Source organism: Hemiscyllium ocellatum, chromosome 13 (genome assembly GCF_020745735.1).
Source record: "Hemiscyllium ocellatum isolate sHemOce1 chromosome 13, sHemOce1.pat.X.cur, whole genome shotgun sequence".
In the NCBI taxonomy this organism is placed as follows: domain Eukaryota; kingdom Metazoa; phylum Chordata; class Chondrichthyes; order Orectolobiformes; family Hemiscylliidae; genus Hemiscyllium; species Hemiscyllium ocellatum.
Genome location: NC_083413.1, coordinates 46,785,895 through 46,802,243, shown reverse-complemented (window position 1 = coordinate 46,802,243; position 16,349 = coordinate 46,785,895). Strand labels below are relative to the sequence as shown.

General features: G+C 40.2%; 1 protein-coding gene across 5 annotated transcripts in view; it reads left to right on the top strand.

Moving 5' to 3' along the window:
• Positions 1–16,349, top strand: part of LOC132821532 (inactive N-acetylated-alpha-linked acidic dipeptidase-like protein 2) — a 973,299-nt gene that overhangs the window by 865,075 nt on the left and 91,875 nt on the right. For all 5 annotated transcript variants that reach the window (XM_060834141.1, XM_060834143.1, XM_060834142.1 and 2 more), the window contains one exon: positions 5,282–5,377. In XM_060834141.1, the coding sequence (XP_060690124.1) occupies positions 5,282–5,377 (96 nt within the window). The remainder of the gene's footprint in view (positions 1–5,281; positions 5,378–16,349) is intronic.

Here is a 16,349-nt window from a genome sequence, read left to right as displayed (position 1 = left end):
AATATGACACCCCAATTCCTGTTGGGCCAAAACGCCTATTTCCACATTGTAGGGAATCTAATCTAATTTATACTCCTTGTTCTGACCAATGAAGGCAAGTGTTCCAAACCCCTTCTTCACTACCCTGTCTACCTCTAATTCCACTTTAAAGGAACGATAAACCTACTCCCCTAGGTCTCTTTGTTTGGCAAAATTCCCTAAGACCACACCATTAACCGTGTAATTCCTGTCCAGTTTGCCTTAATAAAATGCAACACCTCTGATTTGTCTAAATTAAACTCTGTCTGCCACTTAGCCCATCTGACCAAGGGCCTGTTGTACTCTGAGATCACCTCCTTCACTATCCACTAGACCACCAATTTTGGTGTCATCCACAAACTTACTAACCATTTTATAGATTCATAAAGTCCTACAGCACAGAGACAGGCCCTTTTGCCCAAACTGGTCCATGCCGACCAAAATATCTATCCATGCTAACACCATTCTCCTGCACTTGACTCATATCCTTCTAAACCTTTCCTGTCTCCTATATTCACATCTAAATGATTTATACAAATGACAAAAAACAGGAGACGCAGCACTGATCCTTGCAGCATACCTTTGGTCACAGGCCTCCAGTCTGACAAGCAACTCTCTACCACCACCCTCTGTCTCCTACCTTCAAGACAATTTTGAATCCAATAGCTTCCCCTGGATTTTGTGATCTAACCTTCTTTACCTGTCAGCCATGTGGAACCTTGTCAAACACTTTGAAGTCCATATAAAGTCTACTGTTCATCAATCTTCTTTGTCACCTCTTCAAAAAACTGAATCAAGTTAGTGAGACACGATTTCCCATGGTCAAAGCTATGTTGACCAGCCCGAATCAGTCCATGCCTATCCAACATGTATGTAAATCCTGTTGCTCAGAATCCCCTCCAACAACTTTCCCACCCCTGACCTAAGGTTCACCGGTCTATCATTCCCTGGCTTTTCCTTATAGCCTTTCTTAAATAATGGCACCACATTATCCAACTTCCAGTCTTGTGGCACCTCTCTCATATCTGTTGATGATCCAATATATCTCAGCAAAGGACCCAGCAGTTTCTTCTCCTGTGTCCCACAAAGTTCTGGGAAATATCTGATCAGGGCGTGAGGAATTGTCTACCTTTACGTGTTATAAGACCTTCAGCACCACCTCCTCTGTAATATGAACTCTTTTCGAGATGTGATTATTTATTTCCCCAAGTTCACTAGCTTCCATATTCTCCTCCATAGTAAATACTGATGCAAAATATACATTTAGTATCTTACCCATCTCCTGGGGTTCCACACAGAGATGGCCACATTGATCCTTAAAGGGCCCTAATCTCTCCCTAGTTACCCTTTTGCCCTGAAGTGCTTAGACAATCTCTTTGGATTCTGATTAACTCTATTCACCAAAGCTATCTCATGTCCCTTTTTACCCTCCTGATTTCTCTCTCAAGTATACTCCTACCACCTTTATACTCCTATAGGGATTCACTTGAGCAGAGCTGTCTGTAGACATATGCCTCGTTTTGTTGACCAGAACTTCCATTTCCCTCGTCATACAGCATGCTCTCTACTTACCAGTCTTGCCATTGACATGAACAGGAGCGTGCTGTCTTTGAACAAAGTCCTCCCCATCCAAGCCCTTAACAAAATGACAGTTCCAGTCTATGTTTGAAAAGTCAAAATCTCCTACCATTGCAACCCTATTATTGTTGTAGATATCTGAGACCTCCTTATATGTTTGCTTCGCAAATTATTGCTGATTTTTTGGGGGGACATATAATACATTCCAGCAAGATGATCATTCCTTTCTTATTTCTCAGTTCCACCCATATAACCTCGCTGGATGAGGAAGATTCTCACTAAGTAAAGCTGCAATGTTGTCCCTAACTAAAAATGCCACAACCTTTCCTCTCTCGCCTCCCTTTTTATTCTTCTTTAGCATCCATACCCTTGTGTTCATCCTAAAATGCAATTTCTTCAAAATGCCTTACCTTGAATTTCACTCAATGAAGGAGCGAAGTGTATATTGTTATCCTAAGCGCAGATTCACAATTGTTTAATTTTGATTCACTGCTGGTCAAATGTCCTTCATCCTATGTCATGATCTCCTATCTGCATATTGACAGTAAATTGTCTTACATTGTTGATTAATTGGCTCAATGTAAAATGCATGTTGTTAACACAAATTTGCATCTTAAAATCTTGCTATTACCTTATCGTGTTGTGTCTTTGTGAATGAATATATTACTGCAGGCAATACTGCTACTGAGATGGTTATCTCTATTCAGCCACAGCATTGACAAGACTCTGTGTGCTTGCCCTTAATTTATTTCATATATTTATAGTCTCAAAATAACGCATTTTTTTCATGAATCCATGGAAGATTGAGGCTGAATTTCTAATTCAAAATTAAAAATATAATCGGGTTGCTAATTAATACTTAATCTATAACGTAATTATTCTGTGTTGTTCAACATTTTCCTAATTCTAAAGTCAAATTTGGAAATTGCAAGGGCATGTTTTTTGTGGAGATTACAAAATACAGTTGAAAGCTGACTATACCTTTCAGACTTTGTCAGAACTAGTCAGTGAAACTAAAACTGATTCATCTCAAGCATGTGTGACAAATCTTATTGTACAGTAATGTTGCAGTAAAAAGTAACTCAAAAGCCCTTAGTGAATATCAGCAATTTTCACCCATTATTTGTGCTGTCCTGCAGCAAAGACAGCTGTAAGCAAGGATTCCACAGCACGGTGCTGTTTGGCTGATGAATTACATACAAACAGAGACTGTATGTTCATGCAGATGACAAGTAGATTACAGCAAGGCAGACATTTGCAGAATCACATCATGTGGTCAGGATTCCAGGAATATTCTCAAAATTTGAAATATTCGAAAGACAATGCAAGGGCATACACTGCAAAGGGACTTTATAAGACATTATCCCAGTATAACAGAAATTGTAACAGCAATATTCACAATGACTCTCCATCTCTGCAAAACGGAGAAGGATGAAAACCAACTGATTGATGTAGAGAAAGTGTGATGTATAGTGAGACACCCCCGGGCTCGAAACAATTAATCAGGCAAATGTGCACATACTCACTCAATGAATGCCATCATTTGATTCTTGTTTTTACGTGATACTTTATTCTTGTAGTAAACTCTGACGTAGATGAGTTAACCCTATTTTTCGGAACAATATTATCCATATGGGTATCAACTAATGTTCAGGTTCATTAAAACGTAAATAGGTTTAGAAAAAGCAATGCAACAATTCAGTAAGCAATGATGCTCAAATTCTCTATCGTGACAAATACTAAAGTAAATCATTGACTTATTTGTGGGACATCATCCAGCACATTGTATTGTTGACATTGTGATGATGTTGCTACTTTAATGTTGCTGTTACAGCTGGGAGATGCTACTAATTTAATCTGATGGGTTAATGAGATGTCTAAATTAGTATTCATCCTATTACTCATTGGAATATTGGTATTCATTTGATGGCCTCCTGAATTGCTAATTTGAGAAACTAGATGCCTCTTACTACAGGGATCATTGTGACCAAGTTGATGGTCTAAGACTCTTGTCCAAGAACCCCAAGCAGCCCCTCATCATCCATTTGTGGAGCAGATAGCAGCATCTTCCATACCTTGTATGGATTCAGTTGAAAGCAGTTTATTATCCCACAAGGGACACTGAAGCTAGTGGCCTCTACTGTTGGGTCAGCGATGAGCTGTGTTTGATTTATGCAGTATCAATCTTCTTGATACATCAAGAATTTCTTGCACCTGAAAACTACCTGCATGACTATTGGCTACTGTTTTCCAGGACAGCCATTTTAAGTATTTTCATGATCAGTTGTTCAAGTTCTTTTGAGTGTAAGAAGTCGTGTTATTCATAGTTGGATCAGTTTTGTGAAGCACAGTAAAATCACAGTGAATGGAAGTATGGGTTAGCATCAGGAGATACACAATTAGAGTGGAGTTGAACATGCCTGACACTATTATGGCAGTAATTAACTGCATTACATAATCTTTGTTGGTGACTGCAGGACCATGAGCCTGAGTTGTATCCTGCATGGAAAGTGGATGAGGGCCATTATTGCGACATGAGATGTACTGGCTGTGTTCCATTTGCCAACTAATGTCACTAAGACAATGACAAAGTCAAAAAGTGGCATCTTGATCCAAAAGCGCAAATTGTGAGATAAAGAGCAGTAATGCTCAGGAAAAAATAAGAAAACAAAGGATAGTGATAGTAATATTTCAAAATATAAGGTACATTCTCTGCAGACCAGAGAAAAAGAGCAAAATTCTGCAGATGCTGGAAATCATGAAATAAATCTGAAATGGTGATTAAATCTCAGCAATTCAGGCAGTAGTTGTGGATAGAGGAAGGACGGGTTAATGTTATAAGTCCTTATGCATCAGAGCTCAACTCAAGGTCCTTAGACTTGAACCATGTAGAAAATGGTGCTTATTGACCTCTATCAATGGATGTAAAACTTTGTTGCTACTATCTTACCTTCCCTGTGTTCAGTGACTTAAAAAGGATCTTAGTCTAGCAACATCTTGATTTTTAAATTCACATCAATGTTTTCAAATCTCTCCATGCCCTTCCAACTTCTACAGTCACATCCATGATATCTGCACAGTCTAGTTTTAGCCTCTTAAGATCCTCTGGTTCAGTTGTTCCACCATTGGTCTCATGCCTTCAGTTCATATAATCATAGAATCCCTGCAGTGTAGATAGAGACCATTTGATTCATCAAGTCCACACCAACCCTCCGAAGAACATCCCACCCAGTCCTATACCCTTATCCTATCCCCATAAGCCCACATAACTAACCAACTTAGCCAGCACATCTCTGGACATTACAGGCAATTTAGCAGGGCCAATCCACCTAACCTCATCTTTGAACTGTGGAACAGTCAGCTGAGGCTGGAATTGAATTTGAATTCATGACACTCTGAGGCAGCAGTGCAAACCACTTTGTCAGCATTTTGCATCAGGTCCCTTAGACCCTGATCTCACCAAGTCATGGTTCTCTGCCTGTCTCCAAGCACCTTGGGATGCTGTCTTATGTTCAGGTTACTGTACATGTTTTGTTTACTGAACTTTACCATTGTCCATAAACATATTCTATATTTGGAAAGATATGTAATGAGCACCATGTGAAGTATTCCAAATAATATACAAATCTCATTAAAACACATTAATTGCATTATTTCAGCTGTATTTGGTTTTGCTTTGTCACAGGGGCCAGGATTTCTATCGGAAGCATTTCTGCTGAATGATGCATCAGTGGTTGAGACTTTTGATCCCAACTTTAACCTTCATGAAACTATTGCCAAGGTGAGAAGGATTCACATACTCTACAAGTTAAAAGATTAAGGTCTGAATCTGTGCTCATGATTCTTTATATATAAACTTGAAAAGCATTCATTTCTTTAATATAGCGGTACATCATAACTAAGATTCATTGTAGGCATTAGCAGAGTACCAGTACCAGAACATTCACCTTAATTTTTTGTTTCCTTGATTATAAGGTTTAATTTTTGTTTAAACTCACATCTCTTGTAATTCACTTCTTGGGCTCGATGATGTCATTCACTCCTAGAAGTGATTTGTGTATAGGCCTCAGTCTACAATGTCCATTTTTTGATAGCATCATCCAGGAATATTACAATTCTATCCCCTTTTGAGCAGGACCAGACACTGCCATTTCCTGCATGTATACTCTTTCAATTTTTCTCTCAAGATAAACTTAATAAACACTTCGTGAGGTGAGACTTAATCATTGAGGTACTTTATTTCCCATCAGTTGAACATACAGAACAAGAGTTATAATCAGATTCAATTATTTCAAGCAATGCAATTTGCCTTTGCACAGTGACATAAAATAATGAATAAGGCTACTCTAAATGATGTCAGCCTGTGACTTTGATCTGCTTAGAACTAACTTTCTAACATCTCCTTCTAGTATTTCCCTGTTCTTCCAGCAATATATGGCCTTGCTTTTTCTAGGTTTTACAGTTTTATCTCTTTTAAAATAATCTGATTCCATTGTCAGCTGAATAGCATTGCCAGAGCAGCATGAATGTGAACAGTAATGGGAGTGACAACATTCATTTTATTGTCTCCAGCAATGCAGGATCCTACCTGCAACATACATTTGTCATCTCCATTGTTTTGTAAAATTAATCGAGGATTTAATCAGGAGTTAAATTTCATTTAGTGGGAACATGTCCAGCATATAGCACATCAATGTCCACCATGGCAACACCGAAGATACAACAGTATGGCACAGAAACAGGCCCTTCAGTCCTGATGAAGGGCTTCTGCCCGATATGTCGATTCTCTTGCTCCTTGGATGCTGACTGGCCTGCTGTAGTTTTCCAGCTCCACACTTTTTGACTCTGATCTCCAGCATCTGCAGTCCTCACTTTCCTTCAGTCCACTGTTTCTGTACCAACCATGATGGCATTCTAAATTAATCCTATCTGCCTGCATGTAGTCTGTATCCCTCTAATCCCTCTGTTCATGTGTCTGTCCAAATGCCTCTTAAATATTATCATATCTGCTTCTGCCACCTCCCATGGTAATGCATTCCAGGCACCTACCACCTTCTGCATAAAAAAAAGTAATCTGAAATCACAAAACATGACAATAATTATTACCTTTGTTGGTTGAAATCATGGCCCCCTCAGAATGAAAGTACAGGCAAGTATTCCATGTGATGATATATGTCATTAATTTCATTCCGTTTGCCAGCTTATAGGATGCCATAGGAATGTTGGCCGGTCTGTGAATCAGTAGTTTCAAGCTTATAGTATACATTTTCAGTATGGTAATGCTTTACTGATTTCTGCTGCTGCTAGTAATCTTTGTTGAATTGTATAATGTTAGACATATGGAAATACAAGGCTTCAGTTGCATCCCTAATAGAATGACCTACAAATAAATGCTAATGCTGAAATATTCCGTAATTATGGATTGGAATAATTCTTAGAACAGCACTATAAAAAATGTTGTAGACCAGTGTGGGATTGAAGAGAGACTTTCACGAGATCTGAAGAACGGTTCTGCCGTTGCTCCTTGAATGCTGCCGACCTGCTGTGTTGTTTCCAGAGTCACCTTCTATCAACTCTGATTCTCCAGCATCTTCAATCCTCACTATCTCCTATTACAAAGCATTATTAAACAAATTGCTCCACATTGCCTTAGTTAAGTGATGTGAAATTCAGCTTAAAATATCAGGATGGTCTTGAGTTCACTTACGGTTCTGTGTTCTTAGTACGTCTAAGATGGCATAGTGGCAGTGGAGGCACCATGATTTGCTCCGATACCCTGGGCTACATGAGAGAAACACTTTTCCCTTTCATTGTTATCCAGGGATCCTTGCTGGAAATCCCCATGTAAAAAGTGAGGTGTGCAGATGCTGGAGATCAGAGCTGAAAATGTGTTGCTGGTTAAAGCACAGCAGGTTAGGCAGCATCCAAGGAACAGGAAATTTGACGTTTCGGGCCAGAGCCCTTCATCAGGAATGAGGAGAGGGTACCAGGCAGGCTAAGATAAAAGGTAGGGAGGAGGGACTTGGGAGAGGGGCGATGGAGATGTGATAGGTGGAAGGAGGTCAAGGTGAGGGTGATAGGCCAGAGTGGGGTGGGGGCGGAGAGGTCAGGAAGAGGATTGCAGGTTAGGAGGGCAGTGCTGAGTTCAAGGGAATCGACTGAGACAAGGTGGGGGGAGGGAAAATGAGGAAACTGGAGAAACTCTTCCGCCTGGGAACCCTCCAGCCACAAGGGATGAACTCAGATAACCCAACCACCCCGTGGCTCAACACTTTAACTCTCCCTCCCACTCCACCGAAGACATGCAGGTCCTTGGACTCCTCCATCGCCAGAACATAACAACACGACGGTTGGAGGAAGAGCGCCTCATCTTCCGCCTGGGAACCCTCCAGCCACAAGGGATGAACTCGGATTTCTCCAGTTTCCTCATTTCCCCTCCCCCCCACCTTGTCTCAGTCGATTCCCTTGAACTCAGCACCGCCCTCCTAACCTGCAATCCTCTTCCTGACCTCTCCACCCTCACCCCACTCCGGCCTATCACCCTCACCTTGACCTCATTCCACCTATCACATCTCCATCGCCCCTCCCCCAAGTCCCTCCTCCCTACCTTTTATCTTAGCCTGTCTGGCACCCTCTCCCCCTTCCTGATGAAGGGCTCTGGCCCGAAACGTCGAATTTCCTGTTCCTTGGATGCTGCCTAACCTGCTGTGCTTTAACCAGCAACACATTTTCAGCTGGAAATCCCCATGACCAATTTATATTTTCTACATTTGCAAATGATTAATAAGTAGTTAGGAGAGATGGTAGCATAATGGTTTGTCATGGAGGTAGAAATTCAAAGACCCCAGGGGAAACCTTATGGTGAATCCACCATGGAAGATGGTGGAATTCAAATTCAGCATAAAGTATGGAGCTAAAAGTCTATTGATGACCATGAAACCATTATCAATTGTCATTAAAACCACCTAATTATTGTCATTGGGCTGCAATGGGCATTTAGTGGAAAGAATAGCAGTGACAGGCAGGGCTGTAAGATGGGATGTGGCTAATGGCAAGTAAACTGTGTGGCCTAGTGCTTTAAGAGTGCTATTTGTTGCAATATGCAGTTGTATATTCAAGGAGATGTCAGTCATGCCACCTCTGCACTGTAAAAAGTCTTGGTTTGTGGTTGCTGTGTATTATGTTGTACTGTGTACAATGTTGAACTATCAATGTATGACTGGGTGGGGTTCCAATGTGGTGCCTGGAATGCTGATGTTCCAAGAGTGGCAAACATTTCCAATTCTGATGAGTGGAAAAACAGGCTAACATCAGTTGAGAGTGGCACTGTAGAGGCATGGTAGGTGTTCAATGAGGTGACTTTGCACAAAAGCATGAGAAAAGTCCTTAGATCTTGCATAGAGAAATCCTCCCATCAATGAAAGTGCCACTTTGCCAAAAATGTGGCCAGCTTCAGCCGTATGTGTTGAGTACACTTTGCCAGATTTAAAATCTATTCCAAGACTTGAGCAGAAAATTGCTCACAATTGAAAGCAAAAATGAACAAAGCCTCTTATTGCCAGAAATATACAGCATGAATTTATTGACCTTCTTCTATTTGGAGCAATTTAAAAATATTTGCAAAACTGAAGCAAGTTACAACTAGATTGTGTAATGATATCTGCCATCTGCTGGACTGAAGTCAGAGTACAGGTTTCTGAACTGACCCAGTATTTGTTGTGCACCATTCCTAGGTAGTTAGCAACTGTGCTGTTTGGATATGTTGTGTGAACTATGGTAATTGAAGGTGAAATAATGGTATAAAATGCATGGTAAAGATAATGGTAAAAACAAACAAGGTAAAAAGGTTGCAGTATGATTGTGTGATGGAAATCCAATACCACCTCCATCTAAATACATCAATACTGAAATTAGAGATTGTACCATCAAAAAAAAGGGTTCATTTCAACATAAAACTATTTGAAACACTTTTGAAACTACATAAAATTATAATTAAGGCAGAATCATTCTTAAATAGTAAAATATAATTTTATGTTTCAAATATTGCTCATGCCAGTTTGAGACCCATGATGTTTAATATTTCAGCAATTTATAATTGTGAAATAAATGATCCTTTGAAGTGTATTGTAAAAATGTAAGGGTGATCATCTCAGGTATGTCTAGAAAAGAAGACTATCTGATATAATTCCATCTACATAATCGATATCAAAAAAAAGCCAGGCAGGTAACAGCCCTTTCATTACATGTGAATTTATATGATTCTCAAAGACCAATTTAAATAATTTATCAACCTTGTTATGAATGAAAATAAATCTACCGATTATTGTCCCACATTTTGTAATAAGAAGAATGGTGAATGTATCAGAACCCACTTAATAAGGATAAATCAGACAGTAAACTCCACCCCACACACAGACAGGTAAATGAAGACTCAGGAAGTTGCTGTCTCGGTTTCCTTTCTCTTCTAAGAGCTTCAGGATAACTGTATCTCGTTGAAACAGGGGAAGTGTGCAATTGCAGTACTTAATACTAAACATGCCAGAAAAAGTTATTGATTGTTTATTCAAATGGAGGTGAATTTTAACAATGTGATAAATCTTAAATTACTGCCAAACAATTTCTCTGCCATGGAGGCATAGAGATGTACAACACAGAAGCAAACTTTCGGTCTAACTCATCCAGGCCTACCAGATATCTAAATTAATCTCGTCCCATTTGCCAGCATTAGGCCCATACCTCTTTAAACCCTTCCTATTCATTTACCCATTTCAGATGCCTTTTAAGTGTTGTAATTGTACCAGACTCCACTACCACCTCTGGCAGCTCATTCCATCCATTCATCACCCTCTGCATGAAAAAGTTGCCCCTTAGGTCCCTTTTAAATCTTCCTCGCTCATCTTAAACCTCTGCCCTCTAGTTTTGGACTGCCCCACCTTGGGTGAAAGGACCTTTTTATTTACCCTATCCATATCCCTCATGATTTTATAACCATCTATAAGGTCAACCTTTAACTCTGACATTCCAAGGAAAATAGCCCAGCCTATTCAGCCTCTCTCGATAGTTCAAACTCTCCAAACCTGGCAACATCTTTGTAAATCTTTTCTGAACTCTTTCAAGTTTCACAACATCGCTCCTACAGCAGGGAGACCAGAATTAAATGTAGTTTTCCAAAAGTGCCAAAACAGTCACAAGATGACCGTCCAATTCCTATACTCTGTGCACTGGCCAACAAAGGCAAGCCAACCAAACACCTTCTTCACAATCCTATCTACTTATGACTCCACTTTCGGGGAACTATGAAGCTACACCCCAAGCTCTGTTTGTTCAGCAACACTCCTTGGCACATTGGCCCATCTGATCAAGGTCCACTTGTACTCTTGAGAATGTATTCTGAAACTAGTGAAGATCAGTTCCTCAGATTTTGAGTATTGTTGGGGACTTGAGAGAAAAAAATTGCGTGGAACCTTCCCAGGCCCTGAATGATGTGGGCTATGGTGAGAAAGATTTGGGAGAATTCTGAGAAGTTCAGCCTAGTCCCACAGTTATTTCTAAATAAATTCTGGAGTTCATGATGAGATTCTCGCCAGTGAGCAACAAAAGGCTAATTCAGTGTCAGATGTTTGTAGGGGGTGAGGATCTGACCATCCAACCAGGTGCTCCACCATCCAACTTGGCTCTTTCTGCATTATTGTAAGTTCTTGTCTCCTGAAATGAGAAAAAGGAAGGGATTGAGTGAGGTGAAAATGGGTTGTACAGGTGTTATTGCTAGGTTAGATGGAGGAAGAGTGGTGAGGTGACCCGAGTGAGTGAGTAGACAGCACAGAAGCCATGTAGGGTTAGTGGTGTGATGGAACTAAGTGGGTGACAGAGAGTGTTGCCTATTGGAAGTGTTACCTCATGAAGCTTGGTGAGAGCTGAGATAGAGTGAGTGTGAGGTAGCATAGAAAAGATGGTGGCATTTACCCTGGCAGAGTGGGGCAAGTTATTGACCTTTTGGCTACACTACTGGGCCTTCTTTCAGGCAGCTGAGACCTCACTAACCTAGGTGGCAACCTCGGACCAGGCTGATCAGATCTGGTGTTCTGGCGTCTGCCCTGGTTCTCTGCACCACTCCATTCATCAGGACCTCCAAGTCTCTGATGAAAAAGTGGGGTACCAATTTCCCCTTCTCTGTCATATTCAGGCAAATGCCACAAACTGTGTGCTACAGCTCCTGACTGGTAATGCCTGAATAATGCACAACAGCCATTTAAAGATGATGCCAGTGCCAAGGATCCTGGTTGATTCATGCTGTGGTGAGTACCTCCAGCTATGACAAATTGGGCTAGAATTTGGTATTTTAGGTAGTTCATGAGACTGGTTTGGCATGACAAGACAAATAATTTGCAGGGCCTTGCCGAAAGAAGTCCTCCATGAGCTCTTTGGAAATGATGAATGACAAAATATGGAGGATTTAGCTCATTATTCTGATTTATCTTTTTCTAACCATTCTTTTTATTTTTCTTTTAATCTGATATTCCTTTGTTTCACTTTTATTTCACTTATTGTACGTTAATTTGATATTTTATACATCCTGCTTAAGATTCTGTAGCCAGGAGTTTTCTACTGGCTTAGGCACCCCAATATTGGGTGCTTTATATTGTATTTGAAGACAAAATGACTATCTGTGGATTGATTTACTAGACTGGAGTTTCTTTACACTGTACCAGTAGTTGTGTGCTCTTATCACTAATGACTCCTTACGACATATTGCAGTCCCTAACTTACAACTGTACATAGTACATTCTGAAGTACAACCATTTATGTAATTTCTTAGACATTTCTTCCCCATGTTCATTCTAACTTGGTGTCAATTACATTGTCAAGATCAGCATGGATTCCATTATACCACATCTCCCACCTCCCCCAAATTTCTCTCCCCATGGTCTACATTATTGGAGCTGCTCATTTCTGCTTCTTTACTTGTCTGTAATCATTAATATCACCATTAATACCACCATCAATGTTAGCACCATGATCATCATCTCCCACACAAACCTCCTCCTTTCCCCAATTCAACCGCCAATCTCCAAAGTCCAAATCTCATTGGTTTAGACGATCTGAAACTCTGACTGGTTTCCTCAATCTTGATTTGAATATTGAGTAGCAGTTTACATTGTGCCAGGATTTGTTGTACCATACTGTACACTCTCTGATTCAGTGTAGGGCATAGCAATCCCATCTTCTGTGATAACCATGTGTGATGTTACTTTATGGCTCAAGTAATTTCATTGTGTTTTTTAAAAATTCATTCATGGGAAATGGGTACCTCTTCCTCAACCACTATTTATTGCTCATCGTCATTGCTTTGGCTTTCCTCCCACTCACTTGCTCTATTTGCCTGATGACTATGGCTTCTGACTAGGTCCCTGACAAACACCTCCTTTAGATGTTCACTGTGCCCAATTGGGATATTCTCACCTTTTACCACTCTTTAACTCTCATCTCAAACTAAGTCAACCAAACCCTCCTCACCCAGTCTCACATCCTACCTTTAGAGAGACCAGCTTTTCTAATCTCTTCTCTATAGATTCTAACCGTACTTCTCAAGCCTGGTACTGCAGGGATTATGAATTGTCAATACCTTCCTTAAAGTCAGACTTCTTCAGATTGGGTCAGACATCTCACCTTGAGCCAGTTAATTACTTAGATTAGATTAGATTACTTACAGTGTGGAAACAGGCCCTTTGGCCCAACAAGTCCATACCAACCCGCCGAAGCGCAACCCACCCATACCCCTACATTTACCCCTAATCTAACACTAGGGCAATTTAGCATGGCCAATTCACCTGACCTGGACATCTTTGTGACTGTGTGAGGAAACCGCAGTACCTGGAGGAAACCCACACAGACACGGGGAGAATGTGCAAACTCCACACAGTCAGTCGCCTGAGTCAGGAATTGAGCCCGGGTCTCTGGTGCTGTGAGGCAGCTGTGCTAACCACTGTACCACCGTGCCTGGCATGCAGTACTGTCTATGAGGCAGCCAGTGGGCAGATCCTGACTGACCGTTTAGTAAGGAGTGCAGGGGACATGGTACGCTTTAGAATCTAGCTCGCTATTGACTTCTAAGAGAAATATCATTTAAACCAGCTTTATTAAGTTTATTGAAAATGTAATAGAAGCTTGAAAGTAAGAATATAGTGGATACAATAAACATGATTTTTTAGAACGCTATCAATAATATGCAACCTAACTGACCCTGACCTTTGTCCTGAGCATGTGGCATCAGTGTTAAGGAACAGAATTAACAGAAGATTGGCTGTAAAGCAGGTCAGAGAGTCTGATAGAAGTTGACCTGGAGCCATTGCTATTCACTTTATACTGAGGATGCAAACATTGAAGAGGTATGGACATTGAGGTTTGTGGATGACATCAGATTGAGTGCTAAAGGTAATAGTGAGGAGGGTTGCACAAAAACGGAGGAAGGCTTAAATGGGGCAGAAATTGGCAAGTTTAATTCATTATTGTGAAATGTGAATTGTTCATTTTGGTCAGAGAAATAATGAGGCCATTTATTCCTTGGGTCAAGAAAGACTAAATCATACAGAACAGATCAGGAATAGCACTCAATAAAAATAGCAACCCATTGATAAGACTGCAAAGAATGCAAAAGAAGTATTTTGTTTCAGTATTGGAGGAATACAATAAAAGCCATTTTAAAAATGCATTGCCTTGGATTTTGAAATCAACAATGAAGCTACTGTGTGTACATCAACAGGACTAAAGGGCAGGGGAATGGAAAGGAAAACCAGATAAATGCGGGTTGGGGTGCAGAGGGTAGGGCTGTGTGCAATAAGAGATTTACAGGGCTGTTACCAAGACGTGAGAGTTTGTATTACAAGGAGAGGCTGGATAGGCTGGGACTTTTTTCCCTGGAGCATAGGAGGCTGAAGGTAATCTTTATAAAGCTTTATAAAATCATGAGGGATATAAATAGGGTGAATAGCCAAGGTCTTTTCCCCAGGGTCGAGGAATCCAAAACTAGAGGCCAGAGATTTAAGGTGAGAGGGGAAAGATTTAAAATGGAAGTGAGGGGCAACATTTTCACACAGAGGGTGGTGTGTATGTGGAATGAGGTTAAAAATCACACAACGCCAGGTTATAGTCCAACAGGTTTAATTGGAAGCGACCCTCCTGATGAAGGAGCGATGCTCCGAAAGCTAGTGTGCTTCCAATTAACTATAACCTGGTGGTGTGTGATTTTTAACTTTGTACATCCCAGTCCAACACTGGCATCTCCAAATTATGTGGAATGAGCTATCAGAGAAAGTGGTCGAGGTGAGAAAAAATTACAATGTTTAAAAGACATTTGAACACGTACTTTGATTAGAAAGGATTAGAGGGATGTGGGGGCCAAATGCAGGCAATTGGGACCAGTTCAGTTTAGAAGCCTGGTCAGCATGGAGGAACTAGGCCGAAGGGTCTGATTCTGTGTTGTCCGAATTTATGACTGTATAACCAGTTGAATATATAAATTCAAGAAAATTGTGGGAAAATAGGTGAAGTTCCCCCATTCATGATCCCTCTGCTTTAAAAGTAGGTTGAGTGCCAATGTTGTCTGCTCTGGAGCCCATTCCAGTGTACATAGCTTTTGGTTTCAGCTTAAGTGAAATTGTTGGAAGTCACAGTATGATTCTGTCCCTCACTTGCACTGAACTTCTCAGTATCTACTATTTAGGTGGACATAAAATAATTCTGTGGGACTTTTTTTGCGGAAAAGCAGGTGAGGTTCCGCTGTGGTCCTGACCTGTACTTGCCCACAATCAACAACACAAAAACAGAAAGTATAGTCTTCGGCACTCTGTTTTTGAGGCAGCTTGGAATAAACAAACTGGCTGCCACATTTCTCCATGGCACTTCAAAAATATCTAATTATTTTTTCAGAAAGAAATGTGCAAGTGTTTTCTTTTTCTTTGTATTGATTGACACCCAGGTATCAACACATGAAGAAACCGTTTTCTTTATGCTACTGATATTCCTTCCTTTTTTGTTTTGAAATCATCGTTACCCATTGTTGTATGTTGCCTGAAAAGAGGATGATAAGCTAATCATGTTATTTGTTCTTGATCTTCTGTAATCTTTGAGGATCCTGAATTCGGTGGTGTGATGTCTGTATTGGAGCTACAGTAAATATAGTCATGATCAGTTTATTAAACTTTTAAAAAAACAGTTTGCTAGCCTATGTTTGACATTGATTGCTTGGCTTCCAGATCTAATTTGACAGCTCATTTGTCACAGAACCAACACGGATTTTTAGACAGGTGACTAGTCTATTTTAATGTATCACCACATTCCCTCATTATGATTGTCCATTGGTATAAGCGAGTGATTTCCATTTTTTACTTGATCACAAGACAAACCTTGAAGTAATGTATTTTTGTCTGTCCTAGAAAGTTTGAATTAATGTTAGAATTTACTACAAAAATTTCAACTATTTATTTTCATGTTTCTGCACAATGGTACTATTATCAGCCCTTTTGGAATCGGAGCAGATAAGTGTCTGATTCTTCTGGTATTATGCTTTAACTGTTATTAAAAGCTTAATTTAATCAATTTCCATTCGTCCATCTTCCTTCCTTCTGAGAAGCTTTGTTTTTTATTTCAGTGGCTGTGTTCTAGTAGCAGTCTGGAAAAATAATGAGGTCAAGGAAAATATTACTGTTACATATCTGTCATTGACATTTCAAATCATTGTGGTCAACACTAGAATA